At 43.7% G+C, this 26,880-nt stretch overlaps 1 protein-coding gene across 1 annotated transcript in view; it reads right to left on the reverse strand.

Moving 5' to 3' along the window:
* Positions 1-332: 332 nt before the first annotated feature.
* fam222a (family with sequence similarity 222 member A) overlaps positions 333-26,880 on the reverse strand; it is a 51,653-nt gene continuing 25,105 nt past the window's right edge. Inside the window, exons 2-3 of the mRNA XM_024275813.2 lie at positions 24,377-24,519; positions 333-6,993 (exon numbers count right to left, since the gene is read on the reverse strand). Of these exons, the coding sequence (XP_024131581.1) occupies positions 5,537-6,993; positions 24,377-24,473 (1,554 nt within the window). The 5' untranslated portion in view covers positions 24,474-24,519 and the 3' untranslated portion in view covers positions 333-5,536. The remainder of the gene's footprint in view (positions 6,994-24,376; positions 24,520-26,880) is intronic.

Below are 26,880 nucleotides of genomic sequence, written 5' to 3' on the forward strand. Positions count from 1 at the left end.
GTTCGTTTAACTGTGCTGAAACTTTTCTATTAAATCCAGGGTATTAATTTGCTTTTGACATTTTTTTATTACTTTCTAAGCAGCTTGGATTTACTGCCTTCTTTCTGAAGTGCCAAATGCAAAAATCATTCTTAAGAAAATGGTGCATTTCACTTTGTTCCTTTGTTTGTACTTCTAATGCTGTAAATGTGAAACCGGCCAAGAAAACAACAGGATTTTTCAAAGCCAGCATATGGCGGCGATGCATGCAGCGACTCCTGGGACTAATATCTTTATTACAAGGCGGTCTCAGTCTTAAAAAGAATATTTTTTATTAAAAGAAAGAAAAATGCAGACCCAGAAGTCATCTGCTTTATTTCTTCATGTCAAACAATAGTACATAAGAGGCCAAATGAAAACATGTACATTAAATAAAAGAATTTTCAGTCCTGAGATCAACAAAAAGCAGACTACTGCGATTGTTAGGATGGAGGAGGAACAGTGGCAGTTTCAGCGAATCAAAGATGATGTGGGAAGATTGCAGAACTGGAGAGGATAAGCAATCACTGGGATGCTTGGCAGTAGGCACGTTCAAAAGTTGAAAACCCCACCACTACAGGATTTTACAGCTTTTTAAATATACTCAGACTTTTTATTTTGAAAGTTAAGACTCATATATTATCATTTTCAAAGAAAGGGAAAAGAAAACAAGGATATTGTTTACATTTTTTCATCCTGAGGAGACAAAACCATTTTTAAACACAGCACTGCAGGGAGAACAATAAGAAAGATGCTTCTTAGATTTTTTTTCCCATTTCCATATATATTATTTTCTCAAGGTTGCAGCACCCTCAGACTTTGGCAACATTGGTGCACTTGAGATCATCTGGGAAAAAAACAGCCCTGTTTGTCCATGGAAACATTCAAAAAGCCTCACAAACAGTAAAATGAATCAGAAGGAGAAAAAAAAAAAAAAACAGCAAAATCCCCAGACTTTTGTGTTTAGATTGAATTCAGTAATATACCCGGCACATAAAACAAATGAAAATGTGGAGACCGTAAGCTTTTGCAGCTGAACATACAAACGCTAGAGATATAACGCTGTAAGCTCCTGGTCATGCGTCCTGCTGCACCACCTTTTTAAAAACAGAAAAAAAAACATGAAATCATTTTGCTGATTTTTTACCTCTTGACATTTTGAATAAATATTAATAGCTACAATAATTTGCAGCTGACTGATCCACCTGGGGAGGAATTTTACCTATGAACTGAAGCAACAAAAAAAAATCTTTAACTGTGCTCAGAAACGTCATGCAACGCAGCTAGGAAGCCGGTGGATTAACCGTACAAGCCTCCTCAGGAATATCTGAATTATTGATTAAAATATTCTCTTGCTAGGTATGAGCCAAATGGAGAGGACTGGTCTCATGAATTTATGCTACCTTAGATGTCAAGGAGGGATGCTGGGAAAACCTGTGAGATGAGAGCCCCAGTGGCCCAAGGGCAGCCAGGGGACATGAGTGAGGTTGACCAAAGCGATGTGGATGAAGCCCCCTCACCCACTCCGCCACCATGTGTAGGTTAAAGCAGCAGTGCCAAGACTACAGAGTGAGCAGCTGTCTTTATTATTTGCTCACCCTCCCTCCTCGTCCCCTTCTGATCACAGCGCGGAGGAGCTGACCCCGCTTTGAGCGGCCTGACTCTTCCCCGTCCTATTAAGCAGTATTTAAGGTGCATGATATGCAACTAGACCTTTGCACCGGGTAAAGGTCTTCATGGACTTATTGGGATTTACTAAGGGATTTTTACAACCTGCATTAGTCAATTCCTCTCCACTTTGCCCTCCAGCCATCCTCGTGAGCATCTCTCTGCCCTTGAAAAAATGTTAACAGTCGATAACAGCCTGTAGCCCAAGAGATAAGTTATAGATTTTGAATGTCCTCATTCATGTGGGGTTGGCGTGATTTACCATTGTCTGATTACCGCCTTAAATTCTTTGTCTATGTAGTCAAGAGTTAGTTAAAAAGAAGAATTTATAGATTCAGACACACTAAAAGAACATGCTGATTATCGATGCTTGAGAGGATTTTTTTCCTCTTTTCATTGTGTTTTATTTCATGGAGATTTGTCGCATTGCTCATATCCATGCAGGAGGCGTGCATGTTTAATCTAACAGAAAACAAATCCCTTCAATCAAACTTAGCCTCGCTTTTTAATGCAGCTCTGAGAGTCCAGACGCCACTCCGCAGCGCTTGAGACCCTCCGAGACACCACGGATGGAGGCTGTGATTTAACAACAGTCACCCCCACCATCCAAACTCCGCCGTCCTTCTCTCCGACGCCAGCCAGCCAGTCCTAACCTTCAGTTTGTTTAAGCACCGCTGAACCCTGTTGGCCCCAGACAGGGGGAGTGCAGGCCTAGATAATGACATGCCATATGCCACTCTGCCTCTGCAGCTGAATGAGCCATGCTTCGATCAGCTCAGCCACAAATCTATTTGAAATGCCGTTTGGTTTCCCTAATATGGGCTAAGCATCCATGGACCAGATCAGGATGAGTTGAATGAACCAGTGTTTCAAGGCTTGCTGGGGAAAAAAGGCTTTCATAAACTTGCTGTGTCAGCAATATTTCTTTGAAACAATCAAGTTGTATTGTGATTTTTTTTTTCTTGTCTCAGAACAGCCAGCTTCCTCTCAGTACCTCATGGGAATCCCTTTGCCATTTGAAGGGGGTTTGATTTCAACCCTTTGACTGGATGAATTCTCTCTGCTGGAAGTGTCTAGTAGCCAGACGTCACCCAATATTCCCATTAGCAGAGGGGCTCGGTGCCTCAGACTTCCACCGGTGGGAGAGGCCAGACACACTGCCTCAAGTCAAGTGTCTCCTCTTCACATTCAACATCATGTGACAGGGTTTAATGCTTGGACGCAGAAGCCAAACGGAAGGGATTTAGGGACGGGATGTATCTGTAAATCTGTCAAAATATTTTTTTTCTTTTTTGGAGACAGACAATATAGAGGAATCAGATTGTGGCTGAAGCATTAGGCTGTTGAAACAACATGAGAAATTTCACTGGAATGTTAAAGAAGCTTACTGTGCAAATTTAAGCCGAGGAGCTTGGTGTTCTTAAGTCTGAAATCTCTGTCAGCTTTCAAAGACAATATAGCCATTGGCTCAAAATTTAAGGCTCGCAGATAAGATGAAGGCAGGTTTGTCTGTTTGGGGAGTAAAGATGATCAAAGAAACATGACTTTTTCATCTTCCTGCGATTTTTTTTTTTTTTTCTAAGAATAAAATCTAGTTTAAGGACCAAATGGGTGTGAACATTTCCTTTTCTAGCAATTTATCTCTTCTTTATTGCTGGATGACCAAAGTGTTACCTTGATGATCAATAAACTGTAAAAATATGTCGACATGATTACCCATCATGCTCTATTAATGATTAATAAATGCAGGCCCAACCGTCCGTCCACTGACTTCCAAAGGATGAATAACAAAATAATCACAGACTTCCAAGCCAGGATGTGGCTTCTGAATGTATTAATAAAGACATTTATTTTACACCAAAAATAAAACACCAAACAAAAAAGAAAAAAATGGGGATGTAGTACACTGGGAATGTATTGACAACTGTAGCTTACATTTTTTTTTTGGTGTAGCTCAGAGAAAAAAATGTTAATACAGTCATAATAATTGCACTTCATAAATCTCGACTGATGCCAGCATTTCCCGACAACAAAGCTCGTGTTCTCTCCCTCTCTCCAGTTAATAAATTGAATTTACCACTGAAATTTGACTGACAAAAGAAATGCTAATTTAAGACCAGAGGACTGCTGCACTGATCCAATTTTTCTCTTTCACTTGAGTCCCACAAGGCAATAAAACATTGCAGTAATTTAAGTGCAGTACATTCAAGGGAATCTCACAGTCATAATAAATATTTCACTGCTCTGATTCATCAAGTCATAACTGGCCTGGGCTAAACACATAACAACCCAGGGCTGCAGAGGCAAAAAGCAGTGAGTTTGGTCTCGTTTCATTTGATGCCGCAGGACGGAGCGTGATTGTTTTCATTTCATTTTTGTTTGTAAGAACAGAGGTGGACAGCACCCCAAAAAATATGCTCTAATTTGTTTTTTGTTGTTATTTTTTTGTCACTTTCGGTCAAAAGAAACGCCTGCAGTGCTGTAACTACAGCAATATCAGAGTCATAGGAGAATTCAGTCTCTACGGAAACTTGAAAGCCTCCAATAAAAGAACATTGCAAGCAAATCTATGGACATTACTCTGTAGTAATGTCCATAGACTTGGGGAATCAGTCTGTCAGTCTTAGTGGTAAAAATCTTGTGATGAAACGATGAAAAAGAAAAAAAAAGTCTGAGGATTTTGGAGAACACAATTAGAAAAAGCACGCACACTCACATGCATTCAGCCCCACACGCTGATTACCATACATGTAAGGTTATAATGATAACCTCCCAATCACATTCTTCATTGTAACATTTTTTTTCTTTCTTTTTTAATTTTTTTTTGCAACATTTTCTTTTTAAATAAGCATTTCAAGATTTATTGTAGATTCCAGTGTTGGTTAGGAAAAAAAAGGAGCTCTCCAGACAGGTTCTTACTGAACCGAAGCAGCAGCTTTGCCTCACGCCGGGACATTAGAGACTGCACATCAGCTTGAAGAGAAATTATTAAATTAAGTTTAAAAAAAAGTGGAAAATAATTAAACTGAAGGAAAAAAAAAACACATTTGAGATACTTTTCCCCATAGCAGCCAATACATAGTATATACCTACAAATATTTCAAACAAAAAATAGGTTCAAGTTTTTCAAGTTTCTTAAATATATCATTTCCAAACTATCCAATTCCAAACTTCAAAGTTAACAAAATTCAAGCAGTGCAATTAACGTATCAATTATAACAGCAACAATTACTAATATTGTACTATTCTTTTAAAGTCAACCTCATGATCCTTTTTCAAAACACCAAAGTACTCGTGATCATCTCCTTCTCCTTGCTTGCCAGTACATTCTGTACATGTACACATGTACAGAGTTTTGGATTTCAAGAGCAGCCCTCAACTTTGGCCCTTTTTTAGACCATTTCAGTGACAACCTACACAGTAGCTTCAACCGTAGTACTGGAAGCGGAATACAAGTGGCATTTGCACTTCATGTCAAGCTATCTGAAAAAAAGACAAATCAAAGTTTAAGCGGGAAAAACAACCAAAAAAATGAGAGAAAATCAAATAAATCAATCCATAAAATCCTATTGGCAAACCACACACTTGGAACATCAGGAGAATGTTCAAATCCCTTTTCCTTCCAGGCAACAACTACTACCCTTTGTGTACAGGATTCCCACCGCCTGCCTCGAAACCATCGATTCTAGGGTCACACAGCACAGCAACAGCTTCTCTCTCATCTCCTGCACTACTTACAGCAGTGGCACTCGCATCTATTCTGTAACCCAAATACATGTCTGTTCTTTAAATCTGAATTATTTCATAAATTCACAACTCTTGATCCTTCTTCTCCTTCAGCTTTTTCCCTCTATCTGTAAACAGGGAGGCGAATGTGTGCATGCTGGTGGTCTAACAGACGAGGCACTGACACAGTCTCGTAGCCTTTGCCAAGCATTTGCTCCTTGATGCAGGGTGGGTGGATGTCGTTGATCAGGTACTCCAGAGACTGCAAGCTGCTGCTCAGCACTGATGTGTTGCACAAGCTCTTGCTGGGCAGGCTGCAGCACAGGCCTCCCCCGCTGTCTATGGCAGGGTGGTGGTGGTGGTGGTAGTGGTGATGGTGGAGAGGGTAGCCCATTTCTCTGTGGCCCGTGGAGGGCCCTCCTGTGGAAGTGCCCAAAAGCTCCTGCGGGTTGTAGCAGTCACTGTCGGGCGTCACCAGCACACTGTTCCAAGGGGGCGCAAAGTACTGACCCACGGAAAAATTCCCATGCATGCCCACGCAGTTCAAAGGGGAGGAGCTGACTTTTTCCAGCCCCCCTCCCCCACTGGCGCTGGCTGTTAGATGGTAAGGTCTGGATGAGGATGAGGACACCTGGGCTGCCATAATCCCTCCACCTGCCACACAGGTTTCTGGGGACTTGCTGATGGCACCCCCTCCTCCACTCCCTCCACTGTACATGCGGAGCACAGCCTGTTGTTGTTGCTGCTGCTGCTGCTGTTGCTTCTGCCATAAGATGTAGTCCATACCATCTGTGTACACATTGGTCTTCATTGCTTCTGCCGTTTGGGCCGGCATCCCTGGCCCCGGGTACACCATGTTAGCCTGGGGGGCCATGCCAACCACATAGCCTCCACTCGAGGAGCTAGAAGAGACACCCATGATAGTCGCGCCCTGCTTTGACGGGCTGGCGTTTGTGGTTGCAGTGGCAGCCCCCTGACACACCTGCTGCAGAGCCTGGGCCTGGCAATGCTGGTTAATCTGATAGATGATGCTCTGGATGGAGGGGAGGTTCGACTGTGCGGGCAGGGCCAGGCCCCGCCCCCCCGTTACTGGAATCACTGAGCCAGCTACAGTGACGTTGGGGGGAATCGACAGTCCAGGGCCTTCTGGAGGCTTTGAGGACCCGTTGTGGTACACCATTTGGCTGTGACCACCAGCTAAAGTGCTACTGCTAGGGGGTGGATAAGGAGCAACAGCTATGTGGGCTGGAGAAAGCTTAGTCCGTCGGCCCTCTGAGTTCTTGAGAACACCTTTTGAAGAGACATACGTGGATCCAGATGACGAAGATGATGAAGAAGAGGCCTTGGCAATTGCAAGGAGACCCTGGAAGCCCCCCGTGTGGAGATGTGGGTAGGGGCTGTAGCGCTGGCCTGTGGTGTCATATCCATTCACAGTCCGGTTAAGGTGCTTGTGCTGGGGAACCCTGATGTTGGTGGGGAAGATCTTGATAGAAAGGGGGTTGTTGGCTGTCTTCTGAGCATAAGCATCAAGTTCTGCTGCAGTTGGGTATCGCGGGGAATGTGTGGGCACTGATAGGTCACCTGCAAGACAAACAGACAAAAAGATTTGTTTTTAATCTTGATTTTTTTTTAAACCTAGAACTTCTCTGGAGATCAGAAGCTTCATTAATAGGAACATGAAAGAAGCGGACTGCTATAGCATTACACCTTTTTCCAGAAGTAGAAGAAAGTATGAGCAAAAAAATGTGTTTTACACCACAAATTGTTACTTTAAAAAATATTTCCTTAAAAAGTTTGGAAAATTCCTGCCTGTAAGAATACAAAGATGTTAATTTAGTCAGCAATGTTTGTTTAGGTTGACTAAGCGTTAGCATTAGCCGTCCTATGGGAAATCCCATTATACCTTAGCATCAAGCTAGCAAACGTAAGTATTTTGCATTAAATCAATCTCTACTTTTACAGATTGATTATTGATCTATTAAGGTTAGATCGATTCATCGATGTTGTCAACCCAGCCCTATTATAGATGTCAAAGCTACATGTCACCAAGGACTAACATTGACTAATTGTTTTGGTAATCAGGCAAATAACTGTCTTTTATTTGATCAGGAAATAATCTTATCTTCAGAAACACACAAGACTTGATCTAACTAAAGCAAATATAGATGACGGTGGCTAAACAGTTGATTAATCTAAATTCATACATTTAGGAACATGACGAAGGGGACCCGAAAGGATTAATTTAAATAAAACCCATATGTAGAACCCTAAACACAGCTCAAAGAGGAGATGAGAGCTCTAAACCAGGACTGGTATTCATATATGTTCCATCACTCCCCTCCTCCATTTGAGCTTTCTTTCCATCTCATTTTCACACCCTCCTGTGGATTTGCATCCCTAGACAAATGAATCTTTTTAAAAACTCATTCTGTCAAAGCCTGGTACCTTAGGCGCTGTTAAATCAGTGCATTGTGAAATTAATTCGGACTCTCTTTAGCAGTGAATTGGGTTAGCCTTGGATACCAGGCAAGAAGGGATGGAGGGGAGGGGATAAAAGCTTGTTTAATTGCAGTGGCACATTTGAGATTTATAAGTGGTATCACTTACTGGGTCTTACCCTTGGCCACAGAATTTCTACATTTATTCAGTCCAGGAGTGTGAGAGAAGAGAAGCCCTCGCAAAAACCAATTAAATGTCAATGGGGAATTACTAGCCTGGTTAAGGTGAGCCCATCAGAACATAGCCCATAAAAAATGCTTGAGAGCCGCTTTTAGCTAACCTGGTCAGGATAAAACTAAAATCTAAATTTAAATAAGTAATAAGGCTGAAAAAACGTAATATTCATCCCAAAATAAACAACAAAAAGTTATTAGTTTGGATTAAAATGACAACAAAATATTTTAATTTGTGCTTAAAATATGTGAATTAAAAAACAAAAAAGAGAAATCAGTCCTAAATATGTGCCTGAGTAGGGTTAGGTTTTCCTCTAAAGTTTGAAAAATCAATCCAACAGTCAAGATGGCGAGCAAGACCGGCGGCGACCCTTGCTCAGCCAACCAACATTTGGGCATTGTAAGTTGAGATGGCAAACAGGAAAAATGCCATTTTTGAAAACCTCCATCATGTGTCATTGTTTGGGGGCAGGGCATAGAGGTGAGGGGCCGTGGTGAGATTGGATTTAAACGACATTATTCATGCAATTTCATGGCTACTTAGCTCAGTGTAACAAAAAGCGCAGGGGGCTGGGGGAAAGAACTCAATTTACAAGCAATACATCAGCTGTCACAAATGACTTGCAACCTCTTCACAAAAATTACATTTTTGATGTGAAAGCTAACAAAATAAGCAAAAAATGGCTATCTGGTCAGGAATTATCAGCAGGTAACAGACTTCAGCTGAAACCTTTTCTGATTGAGAATTTATCTTAACTTCTGAAATTCACAATTATTGACTTATAGAGGATCTCCAAATTTAAAAATAGACTAACTTAGTCGGGTCAGTTCAGGTCAGGTCACGTCCAGTCGACACTTTTCGAATCAGATATTTCAAATTCCGTTTTAAGTTTGATACACTTGCATCAATGACTTCAGTCAGAGTTGGTGTCGTCCTAATGGGTTGGTAAGAGTGTGCCAGGCCAGCATATCTGAGGTTTAAACCAGCCTCACTGAGGCAAAAGCCTGCTTCCCTGGAGACAGCAGTGCCGTTTTCTTTGATGTTCTGACTTGCTCTGGAAAACTGACAGAAGACTTATTTCATTTGCTCAGAAGAGAAAACATGCTTATTTCAAAGCACATTGCTGGTCCACATGCAAATGGAATGGCAGCATTTTTTCTGATCTTCTTTACATGAGGGCAAAAAAAAATAGGGAGGAAAAAACATCTTTGATCACCACATGGTCTAAATGAGGAAAGATACTTGGCTTTCAGGCAAATCAAGGGCCTGTGCCCTGCCGCCCCTACAAAACCCCAGCTGCAATATGCCCGTCATTCCACCTAATTACTGCCACATGAGGGGAAAGAACTCTATAAAAAACAGCCAGGAAATTCATTAAAGGGTGGCTAATTCTATTCCTTCTCACTGGCTGCCTCCATATTTTCCATGCCTGAGCTTGCGTTTCTTCTGAAAGAGAAGAGACAGCCTTCTCCCCTCGTCTTTTCCCAGCTTGGCCCTTGTTTGTCAATAGGCAGAGCCTTTGGCACACCAACCTGGCATCAAAGGGCTTCACACTTCACAGGCCACAGGGATTAGAGGCCTTTCAGGCCTACAAAACCCATCTCAGCCCCACAAAGGCTTCCGGTTATTAGAACCCACAGGCATAAAGGAAGAAGAGGAGGAGGAGGAGGCAAATGAGCATCTGGATGCTTCTGATTCCCGCTTCCTCTTTAAAAAGTTCCATGGTATAAATTTTACAGCAAAGTTGATTACAGTAAGTATAGCCACAAACTAGAGCACATTTGACTCTCATACAGAAGCAGCTATGGAGTCTGTGTTTGATGTGCAGAGCCTCCACATCTCTCTCTTCCAGATCACTAAGTCTATAAGTGAGGACATGGAGGTTAAAGGAGAGAGTCTGCTTTTAGGCTGGCACTGTGACTTATTGGTTTAGGCTGCAGTAGATCATAGCAATAAGCAGCAGCATACAGATGGTGCTGGCTGATAAACACCCTCCAAGGCAGGCAGCATTTGTGAGTCCTCATAAGGTAGGGGGGGTTTCCTGCACCTGTGCACACTCGCTGGCGTGGTCGTGCATGCAAACATAATGCATGAAAATGGAAAAAAGTGGAGATGTGCATACGCACACACACACATGTCTGCATCTGTAGCTGTGTGTCTCATTTGCCATCAGTGGAGCATGTTGTTATCCTCTGCTCAGCGCTCTCTCATGAAATGTAGGGCAGGGACAACAACAGGTGCCTGTGCGGGCGACAGCCTGCAATGCCTCCTGGGCTAAATGCTTCACACTCGCTTCATTTCAACATGCGACAGCCTTGTAAGGATTAATTATTTCCCCTGGGGATGGAAGAATATGCTTTTCCCCTTCCTGAGAGCAGGAGGCTATGTGCTCTCACAAAACATGAAACAGCTTACAGTAAATTAGCAGGAAAACCTGGGCAAGCCTTGCTCCTATAATAAGTTTAGAAATAAATAAAGTAAACTTGAAAGGAATGCAAACAAACAAAGCACACGATTTAACTCCATTGGAGATTAGATAAAAGCCCGGGCAAACACATGCACTAGTTCTGAGAGATCATGCACCAGGGAGCGAAGATGGCAGGGAGGCAATTAATGGGCTGACCTTCGTCCCTAATCACCCAGTGCCTGGCACACAATGCCCATGTGTCAGAGTAGCACATCTCTAAATGCCACCCCTCATTAGCACGATGAACGCAGCGAAAGAGGCTATCTGCGCAGTGTTACACTCTCCAGCGGTCAGACACAGATAGGATGGCAGGGATTGGATAACATGGCAGCGCAGAGCTGGCCCAGGCTGCAACAGGCCAAGATATGATCTAGAAATCCCATTTTAGTTGGATGATGGGCACTCTCTTTTCTCTACAATTTTGATTGGCACGAAAGTCCCCAAGCGTAACGTCCTTGGTGTGCCGGGCGCTGTCACTGTGATTGCATATGTGTGCTTGTGAGTATGAGCGTATGTGTTCATCTGTGTGCATTTAGCGAAGGGGGTACCCAGTTCTGAACACTCAATTAACACTCCTTTAATTAGCCAGCAGTGCATTTTGAATTCTGATGAACTAATTTTCTTGGTGTTAGGGTGGAAGAAGCAGTGGAAGGGGGGGAGGCCTGGTAAAGTCGAGGTCCACTGGGTACAAAACAGCAATAAAGAGAGAACTGGTTAGATTAGACTGTAAAAAATCCATTAAATTCGTGCACTTCTTCCAAGTGAGAGGTCAAATTGTGTTGATCACGGGAAGCAAAAGCAGACAGAGTGTGAGAGCAGAGAGTTAGGTAATGTGGGGGGGTAAAGGGGTGCTAAAAAAAGGAGATTGGGAGTCAAACGCTGCGTGAGAGTGTGCAGCACCAAATCCAGAGGACCATGAGAATGCTTTGCATTTTAATTAGAGGTTTAAATGAATAAGAAGAGTGGAAAAATATGGAAAGAAACGCCAGAAATGGCCTTGCTCCCATTTATTAGCATTCGAAAATTATGTACAGGTTGGAGAAGCTTCTACTTATTATTAGAGGAGACACTCCAAAACGTGAGAAAGCCTCCTCCATTTTTTTTTTTTTTCTATGCATCACATGCCTTGATCCCCCCTGACCAGATCCGGGCTTGTTAAAATGAAGGGAAAGGACTGTATGGTTGTTCTGCGTTTAAGTTTTTACAGAACAAGCATGTAATGCACATTAACCGGGGCTAAACAAAGCAGAGCTCTCTGTAATGAGGTTATAGGACAAAGAACAGGAGTAGCTCTAACTAGGAGCCATTTCTCCCTAAAAATACCTTTTTTGCAGAGTAAAAGCCTTCTCTAATAAGTGCAACTACTTAAAAAATCAAAGCATTGCATGAAACATGTAAGCATCGAAGTGTGGAGTTTGTTTTGGACCAGCAGGATGTTGCAGTTTCCCACCACATTCCACCACCAAAGGAGAGTTTTTCCTTCACCTCTTTGTATTGAAATCAACATTTACTGGCTGAAGTAGTATCCCAAGTCTTCACCGCAGAATCTCTCAACTTTAAAAAAGTTTGACATGTCATGGCAAGGCTGACTGCACAGCTTTGTTCCTTGGAGGAACCTTTGGCCCTGTGGCTATTTCTCAACCCTCAGCAGATAGGATTTGGGTCTATGACAGCCTCTCCCCGCCTCCATTAGCCGGCTGTAAAGCGATGGGCAGGCGTGGGGAAACCAGAAGCAGCTTCGCGTCCTGAACAATACCTGCCTTGTGCTAATGGAGGTGTCATCTGGCACAGGGCTGATTAGTCAGCGATTACAGCCAGGCCTGGATTGCCGTGACAACTGCTGCAAACACAATGGGCCCTGATAGAGCCAGCTGTTTGGTCCTCTGCAATTAACCCTGCATCCCACTCGTCTCCGGCAGTGCGCTGCCTCTAATTGACTATTGGGCACACAAAGCGGGGGCTGTCGGCCAGACCCCCTGGACATAGACCCCCGCCCCTCTGCCGAGGTAGAGATGATAATAATAGTGGCGTCCTGTGGACTCAGCCGCCAGTCAATCAAAGCCTCGGTGCCCCACAGGAGCTTCCTGAGGAGAGAGGGAGCCGAGGAAGCACATGTATGAGCCAGTGATCAACAGGGTAGAGCAGCCTTGCAGGGGGCAGACATGTTGAATATGCCCTCAACCAAAGTACTAATCAATTCAAGTGCGCACGAGGGGGAAGGAAACCCTGCTGCTTGCTTGATATCAGAAAAAGCCATTTTTAGGAGCATTTATCTCCCTCTGTTCATCTCAAGGTTCATTTTCTGTGCAACAACACAGAAAAAAAATAATCAAGGCAATTATTTGTCAGGCCTTTGCTATCTATAATTACAAAGATAAAATCAAACTGCAGTGATTTCTCTGAGGATAGAGACGTCTGAATTCAGCGGGTGCTTGTGTCATCATAGTTATCAAACAAATGCACACTGAAAGAAAAAAAAGAGAGACTCGCTCTTCACACATCTTCATCAGAACTATTCACAGTATTTTACATTTTAATATGACCTTCAGAGGAAAATCTGTTTAGCAACAAACTTTCATTAAAGTCCCACTCCAATCATCTTTTGATCGATTCTAAAAGCGTTCCAAGTGGCCCTTAAATTATAATTATGCTGTTGTTTAGCCCAAATCAAAAAACATGTCGTTTTCAAGGAGATAGTGGCAGAAATTTGCCTTTGAGTTGTGGATGGAGTATGCCTGCTCTCAATTCCCATCATCCCTAAGTCTACACTCTCTCCTGGTAGCTTACAGCCATTCACAACCCCAACCTAACTTTAGCGGTGCAACAAAAATGGCGAGCAATGTCAGAGCTATGGAGTTGTACAGTTTTGAGCCAGATTCCAGCTCAGATGAGGAAAACAAAGACGTACATAGATCTTTTCGTCTGCAAGGGAATGCACGCCAATTACATTTTTTTGTATATTCCAAATTTTGAATAAAGAAATACTTAATATGTGTCCTCCACCATTTGAAAATGCTGCAAGAACATGTTAAAAACACCAAAAACACAATTTTCATTGGAGTGGGTCTTTAAATACTTTTTTATGAGGGGGGATGGTACCAAATTACATTAAAACTTTTAACCAATAAATCACTATGTAGTCAAAATAAAAGGAGTATTTTGGGCATCACTTTTCAACAGGGGGTGCCATAATGCCTCACACGGCAGGCTTTTAACCTGCCAACATGTTCCACAAATAGCAAAGAGGATAATGAGAACGTTAAAGCAATCTGCACACTGATCCTTCACAGGCAAGCAGATATGGCACGGCTTCAAAAATGGATTTGATCATTAAAATAGATTTAGAGGGAAACTTGGACAAAACTCCCAAATCTAATCTTTCATTTCATCAAAGCCAATCTCATCCCAGATTTAATCTGTCTATTTTCTGCACAAGCAGATGGAAGGACGACTGAGCTGAGAGCCAAATTTGGGCTACTTCCTCACACACACATACACACCCTGCAGCCGAGGTCATTTAGCTGGCCTGCAGTGAAGCGGTACACGTGTGCATTTAATAGAGTACACTGAGACAGAGATAAGGCCCATAGGTACAGATAACAGCATGGGAGCAAAAAAAAAAAAAACCATGATCCCCAATTTCACTTTAGCTCTTACATATGCGAGTAACGAGACAACTTGTCCAATCAAACCACTAATTAGGTTTCTTTTATACAGGTTTTTAACCCAAAATGTAAAATTTTACACCACCAGGGTGCTGCCATGTTTACATTTTCCTGTAAGAATTTATCTCCAAAGCCAGATGTTACAGAATTAGCATTGAAAATTAATTAGCTTGTTTGATGTAGCAGCCTCATGCTCCTTCCAGACAGACCTGGCTTTTATGGGCTGTGGGGGAAATTACTGAGAACCGATTGATCCTGAAGGACTCCTTTGTACATATGGCCAAGGAAACGCGCACGCCCTTATAGAGATGCACACACACATCCTCGTCTCCATTAAAACTAAGTGTCTTAAAGGCGATTCTTCATATCCTTAAAGTCCCACTCCAATCATCTTTTGATCAATTGTGAAAGTGTCCCCAGTGGTCTTTTAATTATGATTTTGCTGCTTTTAAGACAAAATCAAAAGACGTTTTCTAGGACTTAAAGTTTCTGAAGAGCTGTGGGAGTTCATCAGAAATTTGCCTGTCTGTTGGTGCCAAGTAAGCACGAATTTCCCATCATCCCTTTGTTTACACCCCCTCCCACTAGCTTACAGCCATTTACAACCCCAACCTAATATTAGCAGCACAACAACAGCTAACAGATTTGAGCCAGAACCCATCTCGGATGAGGAAAACGATGTTAATGGCCTACAAGTAGATGTATGGGAATGGAGCAGAGCAGGGAGCCTGTGACCTGCCGATTGGTGTTTGTATCAAACAAGCTTTTTCAAATGGCAATTTTTGTCCTGATTTACAATGATTTGAATAAAATAAATTCAGTTTTAATTATAATTTTCTTTATATATGTCCTCCATCATAAGAAAAATGGTTAAAAAACGTTTTTTTTGTGGAGTGGGTCTTTAAATAACGTCAGTAAGAGTTTATCATCTTCCAAACTGTGTGCTGCAAGTAAGAGAGGTTAAAAAAAGCTATTTTTATTGATTCAGCATAAAGCCCAATCTGGGAGTTTGACGTTTTGTGTGTGTGTATGTGTGTGTGTTTATACGTCTCCCACTTTAAAACATGCACTCCCCTTGCCACATAAAAGATTGAAATGAAAGACGGCTCAGTCTCCCCGTGCATTCGTCTCTTCATGCTGCTACTCTCTTTTTTTTATCCTCTTCAGCTCCTCACTGTATTCCTTTTGTGTTCTTCACTGGCTTCACCTCCTTCTGTCTTTTCATCCCCTCTCCCTGTCTCTTCTGTCTCCCTCACTGAGTAAGTGAGTTTCATCTGGGGTGCTTGCCGGGCAAAATCACCTCAGGGCGAACACTTTATTATCTGTAGTCAAAGCGTCACCACAAATACCATTCTACACACACAAGTGTCACTTTCCATTTATCTGCACTCGAGCTGCATTAGCAGGGCCGCGCCGGCCAGCAGCCTCATCTCAACCGGCAGGAGAAAATCAACAGCGTGGGAAAGCACTCGTCCCGCATTCCTGCCCCATTAACACCACTGGCAACATCAGAGGAGACCCCCAGCCTGTCAAGGGAATTAAAAAATTATGATCAACGCTGACATTTTCAAACTTCTAGTGAAACAAAAGGAGGGAGACATATTTAGGCTGACATCTTGGTCTTTTATATTCAGCGCAAGAAATGTTGGCCTTGAAAGGAAATTAGACCGAGAAGAACACTGGTAATGGTGTTTATGACCGATGATCTGCTCAGGATCTGGCAGACACTAAACCAGTAGGCAGTTTACGTCCTCTGTGAGCCACAGAGGAATGCAGGCCAGCAGCAGCCGTGTCAGGCCTTTTATAGGACACCCGTGCATCAAACAAACAGAAACTGGGACAACATGTTTACCTCGCTTTAAAAAACACAAAGAGAGAGCTTTGTGTTCATTATCATGACAGTAAACAAAAAAGCGCAGGAACTCTAAATATTTCAAATGACCTCATTATGTAGAGCAACAGGCGCTTTCCACCACTAATAATGTATGGCTCTGGGTGGGCAGTGTCATAGATAATAAATGGCAAAAATATTCATCACAAATTTTCCGAGTCGTGCCGGGGGGGCTTTATGGTGAGGGGGGGAGGTATAGCCCCCTGGTTTGTGGGCTGTTTGTGATGAGCCAGCCCCCAAGCCTGCCTGGGCCACCCTCATTGTGCATACAGCACGGTCTAGAAAGTAGAGCTTTATCAGCAAATACCTCGAGTCAGCACAAGCAGCGGAGTAGTTATGCGTTGCGACTGGCACACCAGCCGATATTGTCATGTGCGATTAGGCCTGTGCTCATGAGCCTGTGAACTCATTCCTGTGGCATCAAAGTCAACCCCACCTCCTCCTCTCCATTTATATCACTGCTGCCCGCTCTGCTCCTTCCGTCTATTTACACCTGCCACTGACCAGCAGATAGTAAGCAAACCTTGTCAGGGAGCAAAAAAAAAAAAAACAGCAAAGAGCCGCCTGGTTTCTAAAACAAGCTTCTGCAGCTTAATTAACTTCATCCAAAGGGGTGAACCGCAAGTTGCAGCAAGTGACAAAGAAGCTGTTGGTGCCAGTTGTTTACACGTCTGCACATAAAAAGGGTGAACGGAGCAGGAATCGCAGAAGAAAGACGCGCAAACTGTGAGGTCATTTAAATAAAATAAAACATTTGGCAATGAGACACAAAGCAACACAAAGCCGAGGGGCAAAAAAAAGAAAGAAAAAAACCTGAGCTGAAAGATTTATGTCAGGCTCTCTTTGTCCTGTCTTTAAGAGAGTATGCCATGCTGTGATACTGTTCTCTCAAAGGGTTACATGTAACGCTAAGAGCCAGAAGCTCACAGCCGCGCACAAACTCAAACGGACACGGCAACAACACACAGTTTTGGACTAAAAGCCCCCAGAGGTAAAGATAGCAAGTGCACACAGAGATAAGAGAAGGAATCAGTGCAGAGAGGAGGAGGAGGAGGAAAAAGGAAGGGAGAACAGGAGATATGAGGGGAGGCTGGAGGCGCTTGGGCAGGCCTGTCAGACCCGAGGAAGTGCTGGTGCACAGACCCGCAGGTAAATGAAAGAAGAAAGGTGCCTGCAGGCTGCCTGAGGCAAGCCTGGGCCCTTCTGTTCTATCATTTAGCAGACAAGTCCTCCACTGATTCCCAATTAATATTTAACACTGCACAGACAACAAGCCACTCCAACGCTGCACACATGCCAGCAGGAGAAGGGGAGACGATGGGGGAGGAGGAGGAGGAGAGCAAATGAAGACGAGCCGGGGATGAATAAATGCACTTTTAGCAAAAAGAAACAGTGAAGCACTTAATTCTGATGAGGTAAGACTTTCAGATGAGCCACCTGTTTGTTCAGCTGAACTCTGTGATCCACCGAAAAGAAATTGGGTTTAATTCTCTCAGGTTGTTGTTACTTATTTCTTGTGTAGCTTTTCAGCCGTTTGCACGATCGACGTAATTCCAGAAGATTCTGAAGGAGAAAAGCGCCTCATACGAGCCGTTTTTCTCCTTCAGAATCTACTGGAATTACGTTGATCGTGTCAACGGTTCAGAGGCTACAGTAAATCAAAGGGTTAAAGACCTAGGCTGCGATAAAACACCTGGAACTCGTACCCAGACACACCCCGACCTAAAATAAGAGCAAGTAAATTTCACCATTTCTGTGTCCTCAAAATGAAGACTTAGCCAGTGCATATGAGGGTAAGCCTTCATGAGAGTGCAGCTGGAGAGAAAACCACATAAACTGCAGTTAAACGTCTCACAGGAGCAATGATGTGAACATTGTGGTGTGGACATTTTGCACTCCCATGCTTTCTCTGCCAAACCCTCTCCGCTATTGGAGCAGATTGAAAAACCAAAGCAAGGAACGGAATTAAAGTTTGTGACCACTTGAAACAAAAGCACCACTTCTAATCTATCTTTGTTCAAACACGACTTTTGTTTGTGTTTTGACTCATACGGGCTCTTTGCAGAAAGATTTTCCTGTGAACCTGAAGGTATAGGCTAATGGCTAAAACGCAAACACACAAATCTCCTACAGGGGACTGAAAAAACTGTTACATTTTTTTCTGTACGGAGTAAGATAGCTGTCAAAAAGAAACGTATTCATTAAGAAAAAATGTATTCAAAAAGACAAACTCGATGTACATCCTTGTGATCCAGTTTCTTAACAGGAGAAATTCTTATTCAAGACAAAGAAAAGTTATATTATAAATAGTCGTGTTAAGCGTTTAAATGTTGTATTCATGTTTTTTTTTTTTTACAAAAAACATTTATTTGTGCCCAATTTTGTATTTATGAATATGACTTTGTCTTCATGAATACGTTTTTTTTACAGCTTTCTTACTCCATTTTCCTAAAATCCAGAAAGACTTCTTATTTCTTAAATAAAAAAAACATTCTCAGTAGTGTTTTAATTATGATTATGACATTTTTAACCAAAATCCCACAACCTAAATGTCTTAAAAGTCATTCTTCATGTTGAAGCCTCTTTTTTTTTTATTTCCTCCTAGGGGGCGTGGCTTTTGGAGCTGAGCTGAGTAGCCCCGCCCCTAACCCCCTTTCTGTGATTTACTAGCGGAAATCTTCACCGCTGCTACATAAAAATGTCCAGCGGTATCGTTTTGAGACGGATCAAGAAGTGAAGAGCTTCGTGGAGCGAACTTTCATTGATTTACAATGGAAACAAAATAATTTCCATTTGTTACATTTGTTGTCTTTCATAAGAAAAATGTCCCACATACATGTTAAAAACTCAAAAAACATGATTTTCATCAGAGGGGGACTTAAAGCATCAAATCATTAAAGTGTACTTGAATAAAATTACACATACTGTAATTGCATGTTGAGTTAAGCGGACAACTGAATCTAAACCTTAAATTTGTGGTGATAAACCTTATTTTAAAACCTATAAGCTTATGGAATCATGGGAGCTTTCTTAATACTTCAGAGTTGGACCGTGAAGCTGCAGACACTCTCTGCCCCCCCGCTCCCATCCTCAAGCCCCCTCCCACTCTGGCAGGCCGAGGCGGAGGGTGGTAAAGCCATGCACCTGGGAAGTCCAAATGCCAACTCAGAGGATTTGGAACAAGGGACTTGCTTCTGAACCCAAGTCCCGCTGTGACCAAAACTACAGCAGAGTTCTTCTTCCTAAAGCTCACCTCTCTCAGCAATAGGACCGCCTGCCCCCCTCCCTCCCTGTGCCTGCAGCAGAAGGCAGAGGGGCAGAGGGAAGGAATGTCTCTGTAGGGACGCCATCCTCCGGAAATGGTTTTCTATGTGCCAGCACTGAGACACCAACCTGGCAGAAGAGCGGCTGGTGTACACGGGGTACAACAAATATCATCTATGCCAACTGCAAGAAACACACTGGAAATCTCAGGAATAAAATGCTGAGATATTCTGGGTTTCTCGCAATAAATAAAACTGCAAAAGCAAGCAGCCAAGCAGGGAATTACAGTATAGATGCCGTGGTTAGCCATTGATGACCTTTTACCAATGAAAAATACCTCATGACCTCTGCCTCCTTGCAGCAGACTGTGGAGTAATGACAGTCTCAGCGGGTCTCCTCTGGAATTTCAAATGGGAGTCAGAAATGAGGTGGTTCAATCAGTGGGAAAAGGTCAAGTGCATGCAGATTCGCTCTCCCTCGCCATCTCCATTCCTTCTCCCCCAGTTCCACTTTACCCCCCCACCTTCAGGGTCCTGAGGCAATCAGGGTAAAGGTTGTTATTTCTGCTGCTGTTGGTGGCGATGTTTAAATATTCAATTGAAAAATGCTCCTCCTCGTACCTTTCCCAGGGTAGTCGTCGTCGAAGCAGCACATTGTAATTTGATATGGCCGGCTAATTCCACTGTTATGTCCCGCTCTGTCTTTAGACGTGGAGGAGAGGTGGCTGGAGGTCATTACCTGGGCACATTACCTCTCGACGGTAGCAGGGTTTTAGAGGCGAAGCGGCTGAAAGCAAACCAAACTAATGGTTCTGGCAGCTCTGCCTGCAGAGGCACTCAGCTATTAGGAAAACTACAATCCCCTGGTGAACCTCTATGTCATGTCCTAAGGCTGAGTGTGACAAGGCCGGGCTGTCTCTGTCGATCAAGCCAGAGGAGGGTTCAACCTGCCTGACATGGAATGAACCTGGGATATAGGGCCCTGTGGGAATTTTCATCTACACCTGGCTGATTGGCACCTCGGGCCCCCGGGGTGTTGTCACATGGGGTCATGGCTGCAGGTGTGCTTGTGCTCCTACATGTCTGCGCCGCAAAGCAGCATGGAAACTGATTGGATTTAGAAGGATTTAAGGTTTGTGATTTCATTTGCCTAAACTAGAAGTTACTGAAGGTACAAATGTTCAGATAGAAAGAGGAGCTGCTTAAAAACTGAAGCGGGATCCAATAAGAGGACAAATATGGGACCAGGAGGAAGCTTCTGAACCGTTGACAGTAGATTCTGAGGGAGAAAAGCGGCCAGTATGAGCCGCTTTTCTCCCTCAGAATCTACTGGAATTACGTTGATCGTGCAAACGGTTGAAAAGTTCTGGTGTGTTAAAGATTTTGTGCTTAAGCGTCACCAAATACGCCTCTGGTGTTAAAGGGTTAAATATCATTATGCCATTTTTAGCTAAATAATTTTCTAGAACACAGTTTCTGCAGAACAGTAGAATTTTATCAGACTGTTTCCATTTCCCAGCATCCCTTTGTTTACAAACTTTAGCTTATAGGCCCCCATAACCCCAACTTAACATTACAGGTGCAACAAAAATATATCATAAGTGTCCAGCCGTTTTGAGACGATGAAAATGAAGACGTACATGGATCTATTTGTCTATATCAGAATGCTTCCACATCACTTCTAGTACAGGCTTATCCGAATAACAAAATACTCAGAAATGTAATTTTAAGCTTGATTTTCTTTGTCCTCCATCATGAGAAAAATGCTACAAAAATCCATTTTCATCGCAGTGGGTCTTTAAGAGGGGAAGCGTCTGCAGCCTGTCTGGAAAAATGTGCAGTGTGACAGTTGTATTCTTAGAAAATGTCTTTCTGGCACAAACGTAGTGCTAAGGAGTCAAACAAATGAAAACTTGCTGAGATTTGAACAGATATTCTGATAAATACCCAGGCAGAAATATCTCCATCCGCCATTTAAGTGACAAGACTTGGGATCTGTTATGTTTTAATTGACATCCAGCAGGACAATTGAAGGAGGCAGCCTGAAAGTGAGGGTGGGGGTCGCTGAGCCTCCTGTCTGGCCACTTCAGTGGGATTCGTCGCTGGACCAGGGAGGCTCACTTTGGTGGGTTCACTCTTGGTTTTTTGGGACCTGCAGACACACTGCCTGCAATCAAGGGTAAGGATGAATGAATTTTTTTTGGTTGGGGTCATCAATTGATGGGGGTGGCTAGGGTCAGTGGCATCCATTCACCCGTCATTCCCTGCAGGGTCTCTCTCATCTGCCTGGATGGGTGCCCTCTCTCAGGAAGAGCCCGATGAGAGACCCACAGCTCTGCTGCTGTCTCTGCCTTTCATGTCTCTATCTGAGGCAGTGGATAGAGAGACATGGAGGGGAGGATGAAGAAAGGAGGCAAGCTACAAATGTCACCCACAAGAGGGGGGGGTGAGGTTTAATTAAAAATGACAGGGGCTAGCACTGGAGAGTGCAGCACATATGCTCAGAATTTGGGCGCAATGAAAGCAAGTGCCTATGATTTATAATTCAAGTAATGCTCCGCACTGCTTTTAATTCCACGGCCAAGGAAGAAAATATCAAAAGGCTGCCCCTGTGAGGCTAATCCAATATGATATTTTTAAGGGCAGGCGGTCAATAGCTTTTTAAAAAGCCAGCTTCTCGTTCTCCCTTTCTGCTCCACTCTCTTCTCCACTTGTCTGTCTTTCCCCGTCTGCCTCTTTCTCCTTTCTCTCCTCAGTACCTCACCCTCCCAAGCCCAGACACAGAGCAGGCTGTGATAATGGAAACATCCCGCTCTCCGCCTCCCGTTTCTCCTGCTAAGCTCTGTGCGCTCCGGGGAAATTGATTGTCTGGCTAGCCGATCTGAGCGCTTCCAGCTGATGGTAGAGCCAGTTAAGTCCTTTTTTATTGAGGGTATGAGGGATTTTTAATGGGAGTTGCATCAATGAACTGTGCAGCCACTCATCATCTGCATGCACATTTTTTTTCCCTAAAACCCCCTTCGCCCTCTCATCCCAACTGCTTTGCCACCCAGGTTTTCTGCACACACACACACATATCTAAAGCATTTATGAAAAGGACAGCTAATGCAAATGATACAACTCACCTCCAATTCACTGTCAGACCCCCCCATCCTCTGCTTTCTCTCACTGCCTGAATTTGAGGGGCGTATTCTTCTCGTTGGCTCCCTGTTGAGAGCGCAGGTCACCTTACCCACAACCCCCTTCCATTTTGGCAAAAAACTGGGCTGCGACCAATCAGTCACAGGGACCTGCTCAGCATGGTGACCTGAGTGTGCCTACTTCTCCAGCCAGACCCACTGTCTGCTTTTCTGTAGCCCTTCTGGGCCTGGACGAACAATTGCCTTATTGAGTCCAAGTGCTGCACAGCGGTGGAAATCCAACACTTGCTCCCCCCCCTCTTTTGAATTCAAGGACAGAAAGGAGGCTATTATGTCCAACCTTCCTTATTATAAACCTCAAGTAAGTCGCCGTGGTAGTTATTCAATCAAAGGGTTTAACAGGTGGAGATGTAGAGACGGAGAAAGGGAGCGTTAGACGGAGAGGGTCAGTAAGAGGGAGGCCAAAGGGAAGACTGGAGACTGTTCTTTTTCTCTATTGATTTGAGTCCTAGCTCCCACTGGCTGCTCCTCAATAAAGGACCTTGAGAGGAAGTGGGCTAATCCTGTGAAATTGGAAGTGGGGAATCGATTAAGAGGACTGTTGAGGATTTCCTCCATTTCTCTCCCTTCCCCTCCGTCTTTACCTTCGCTAATTTTATTTTGAGCACCCCCATCACCACACACATACGCACACACAGTTTCTGTAAAGCCTCATTAGTGAGCATGGTTAAACCTCACTCAGCTAAAGAGCTGCCCCCTTCCACATCCACGTGCAGCACTGCTTCTCTCTCGGGGTTTCTCTGTCTTTCATGCACAGCTTCATACGGAGCATCCACACAGAGCAGGAGAGAAAAAACAACAAATCCACATCTGAGGAGAGAAGTAACACATGGTCCCCTTGTTGTTGGTGGCCTCTGTAAGTGAAAACGAGAGTGTGATTTTCTGCCGAGAAGTAGTTAATTGGCCAGAGAGGAGCTGAGAATGAGCGTTTCCTTTTCTTTGCAATTCAGAACTAAGCTTTCAAGTTTTTCTTTGTGCTGTTTACAGGTCTGGTACAATGTTCCTCTGATTAAAACATTAACCGTGATATGTATTCCCACTAAACTTCAATAATCTCTAATAGAAAACTGCCCCCTTTCTTTATCTCCCAGGACTTCTAATCAGTTTGAAGTATTGCCTCTTGAAAACAAAGCCCCAAAGTTCTCAGTAAGAAGAAATAAAAGCTTTTTCTTCCCACATGTCAGAAGAGGAGCTTATGCAGTTCCAGCTAAAGTTAGTCAGAAGTTCACCTTCCTGGCTGTTGTCTAATCCCAGACTGGTTAGAGCTAGATTTGCAAGCCTGGAGACAGATTTCCGCCCTGTGCTCTCAGTCCCTTTACACCGTTTTGTGATTGGACAGAGGACGGTGGTTAGGGAGCAAACACAGCAGCTGCCGCACTTTACATGCAGCCAGCGCGGCCAGGGCCAGACACTGTAAATGTTTACAGACCCTCAGGGTCACCTGGGGCCAGTGAGGAACCTTAAACACTGTCTGTTCAGCCCTGTTGCCACGACTGCACAATCAGCACAGTTAGACTGCCTCCCTCACAGTGAGCCGCTGAACTGCATAGCAATCCAAAGTCTAAGTGTGAAGCCAATGAAGCTGTTTAGAATTCCTCAGAGTAGTGAGGGAACACAATGACGACAATAGAATGAGGAAAGTCTATTTTTCTTCACTTCACAGTCAGGGTTAAACACCCACTTCCATCATTCACCGAGCGAGACAGATTAAATTCAAATGTCAAACACAGGCCTATCTCTTTCCGAAGCTTAAGGCCAGATGAACTCCTGACCTCCAGCCCCCCCCCCAAAAGTTGTGAACTTACATTTTCGTCCAAGGGCTTGTGGTGCCTCCAGGGTCTTGCTGGCGCACACAGGGTGCTGGGGTGGAGGGTTCTGCCTCCTCTGCAGACAGGCCAGCATGGCGAGACGGGCACAGTACTACAGCCGGGGGAGCTCTGCGGCCAACCTAGAGCAGAGAAACAGGAGCACGGATGTGAGGTGAGAGGCCGGATATGAGGTCAAAGCTCCACGGCCGTTTCTGGTAAACCAGCAGGAGCTAGCTGGGGGCTTGATGTGCGAGTTTTCTCACTGGGGATTTAATTGGGAGAGCATGCCTGCAGCTGCCAGCCTCTCAGCTCTGTGTGCTGAATGATAAACACACACCTGTGCTGGGGCCAGCACGGTTGACATGGGCTCAGAGCAGAGTCCAGGCCAGTCACTCCGCAGCTTCAAACAACACATCCGCAGCCATTCAACCGCATCTCCCGTCTGTGAAACTATCCTCAAAACAAACACACAGGCTAGCAGACAGCACAGCACTCAGCCACCGAGACACACTCTGTTCCAGGAAGGTGTGCATGTGGTGATTGATGGCGTTATCTATGAACTGAAAAAAAAAAAGTAATGCTGAGAAAACAGCAGTCTGTCTGCTACAACTTAACATGCAACAGCTTTAGGGGAGTGTCAGGAGAGGCCTGGGGGCCTGAGCCATGTCTAGATGCACGCATAGCTGTGTGTTAAACTGTATGTGTGTGTGAGCAAATGGGATGGGTTGGGAGAGGGAGACTGCCAACCGTACATCAGGTCTAGTGACGGCACTAATCAATCTCCCTCTAGGCCATAAATCTCCGGCTCCACACCCCCACCCCCACAGCCACCTTCACTCAGGAACAGGGCGGTAGTCGCTGCTGGATTCGCCACCAAAACGCCCAACGCGGTCGGTCGGACAAAATAAAAATAAAAAAAACTCACAACACAGCAATTTATTACACATATATAAAAACTCATGGCTGCCTAATAGGAGCCTTCAAATATCAAACAGTATAAAGGCTATCATTCATCAGGGACACACCGTGTCACATAACAAAGATGACTGATTAAAGTTTTCTGCTTGGATTATACACCAGATGGGAACAGCTGAAGGAAAAACTTAGACCCTGAAATTGTTTTCATGTCATTTCAATCAAGCCTCGCTCCTCCATTGTTTACCCAGCTCATATTGTTGCAGAGGCTCACCTACAATGGATAACGGTTGCATCTACAAAAAGGAATGTAGATTTAATCACAACTCTGCCTTCTTCGACTTTCGTCTACGATCCATCAGCATGAAACACTATTGTTTCCATCTGGGCTGTTCTCCTCTCATTTTTAAAACAAAGAAGTGAGGTAAATATTTCATCTGTGCCGTCAGTTTCACTGTCTCCGCCATGACGCCTGGCTGATTATTGAAAAATGATTTTTCATGTGCCTGTCACAGGCTGCTCCTCTGTTATTTATTTTCTCAGTAAGTGAACATTTAGCCACCAGGCATCAGTCCATCACTTAGTTTTATAGATTACATATTTAATATGAAAGAAAGCAACTACAATGATTCAATTCTAAATTAACAGCAGTGCACAAAGTGCATAATGTCCTTTCAATTAAGCCTCGTTTCCAGTGAACGGTCCGGTCCAGTATGGTAAGGAGTGGTACGGTACGGTCCAGTAAATTCTGGCAAGCGTTTCTTGCTTTACTTTTTGTTCATTCTGTGTAACACTTAATGTTGTTTGAAAGAAGAATACTGGCGTAAAGAGGAAAACTGAATCACTAGCTTAGCGCTATATTGGTGGTTGCCAATCTGTGGGTGGCAACAGCGGCTGCTGCAACTTTCCCGTTCTATTTTTCTATTGACCTACAATCGAAAGCCTAATTTGCACTATAGGCAGTCCGGTTCGGTACGGTTCAATCCGGTATTTTGAGCGTTTCCACTGTTAAATGAACCCATTCAACCTTTCCGACCTGTACCTCTTGAGGACCCATCTGTTGTAGGTCCATAGAAAAAAAAAATGGGGCGCGTGGAGTGGAGCCGCTGTAGCCACCAGTTGATTGTCAGAGAGTGATGATGACATCTATTTTCCTCTTTACTGCAGTATTCTTCTTAGCCGCCCGAAATTTTCTTTCAAACAACATAAATTCCTGTTATACACGATGTACAAAAAGTAACTCAAGAAAAAGACGAGCTGCTGGATGACCTCCATTGTTGCTGCTTCTCTGACACAATAACACACTAGTAGTCTACACCACGCATGCACTGGGAAAACAAACCCCTCAGTGGAACCAAGGCTTAACTCAATGGATTAACTGAACCTTACCCTACCACTCCTTACCGGACCAGACCAGACTGCTGAATGGAAAAGAGGGTTTCAGGACTTCAATATAAACCACCTGTGACAATCATAATATGAACCAAAAACCTATTAACCATCACAACCTTAGTATGATATATGCTTTAGGAATTATAATCTAAATCATTTGAATTTGTATAATCAGCCATTTAGGGACAGAGGAG

Source organism: Oryzias melastigma, linkage group LG9 (assembly GCF_002922805.2).
Source record: "Oryzias melastigma strain HK-1 linkage group LG9, ASM292280v2, whole genome shotgun sequence".
NCBI lineage: Eukaryota > Metazoa > Chordata > Actinopteri > Beloniformes > Adrianichthyidae > Oryzias > Oryzias melastigma.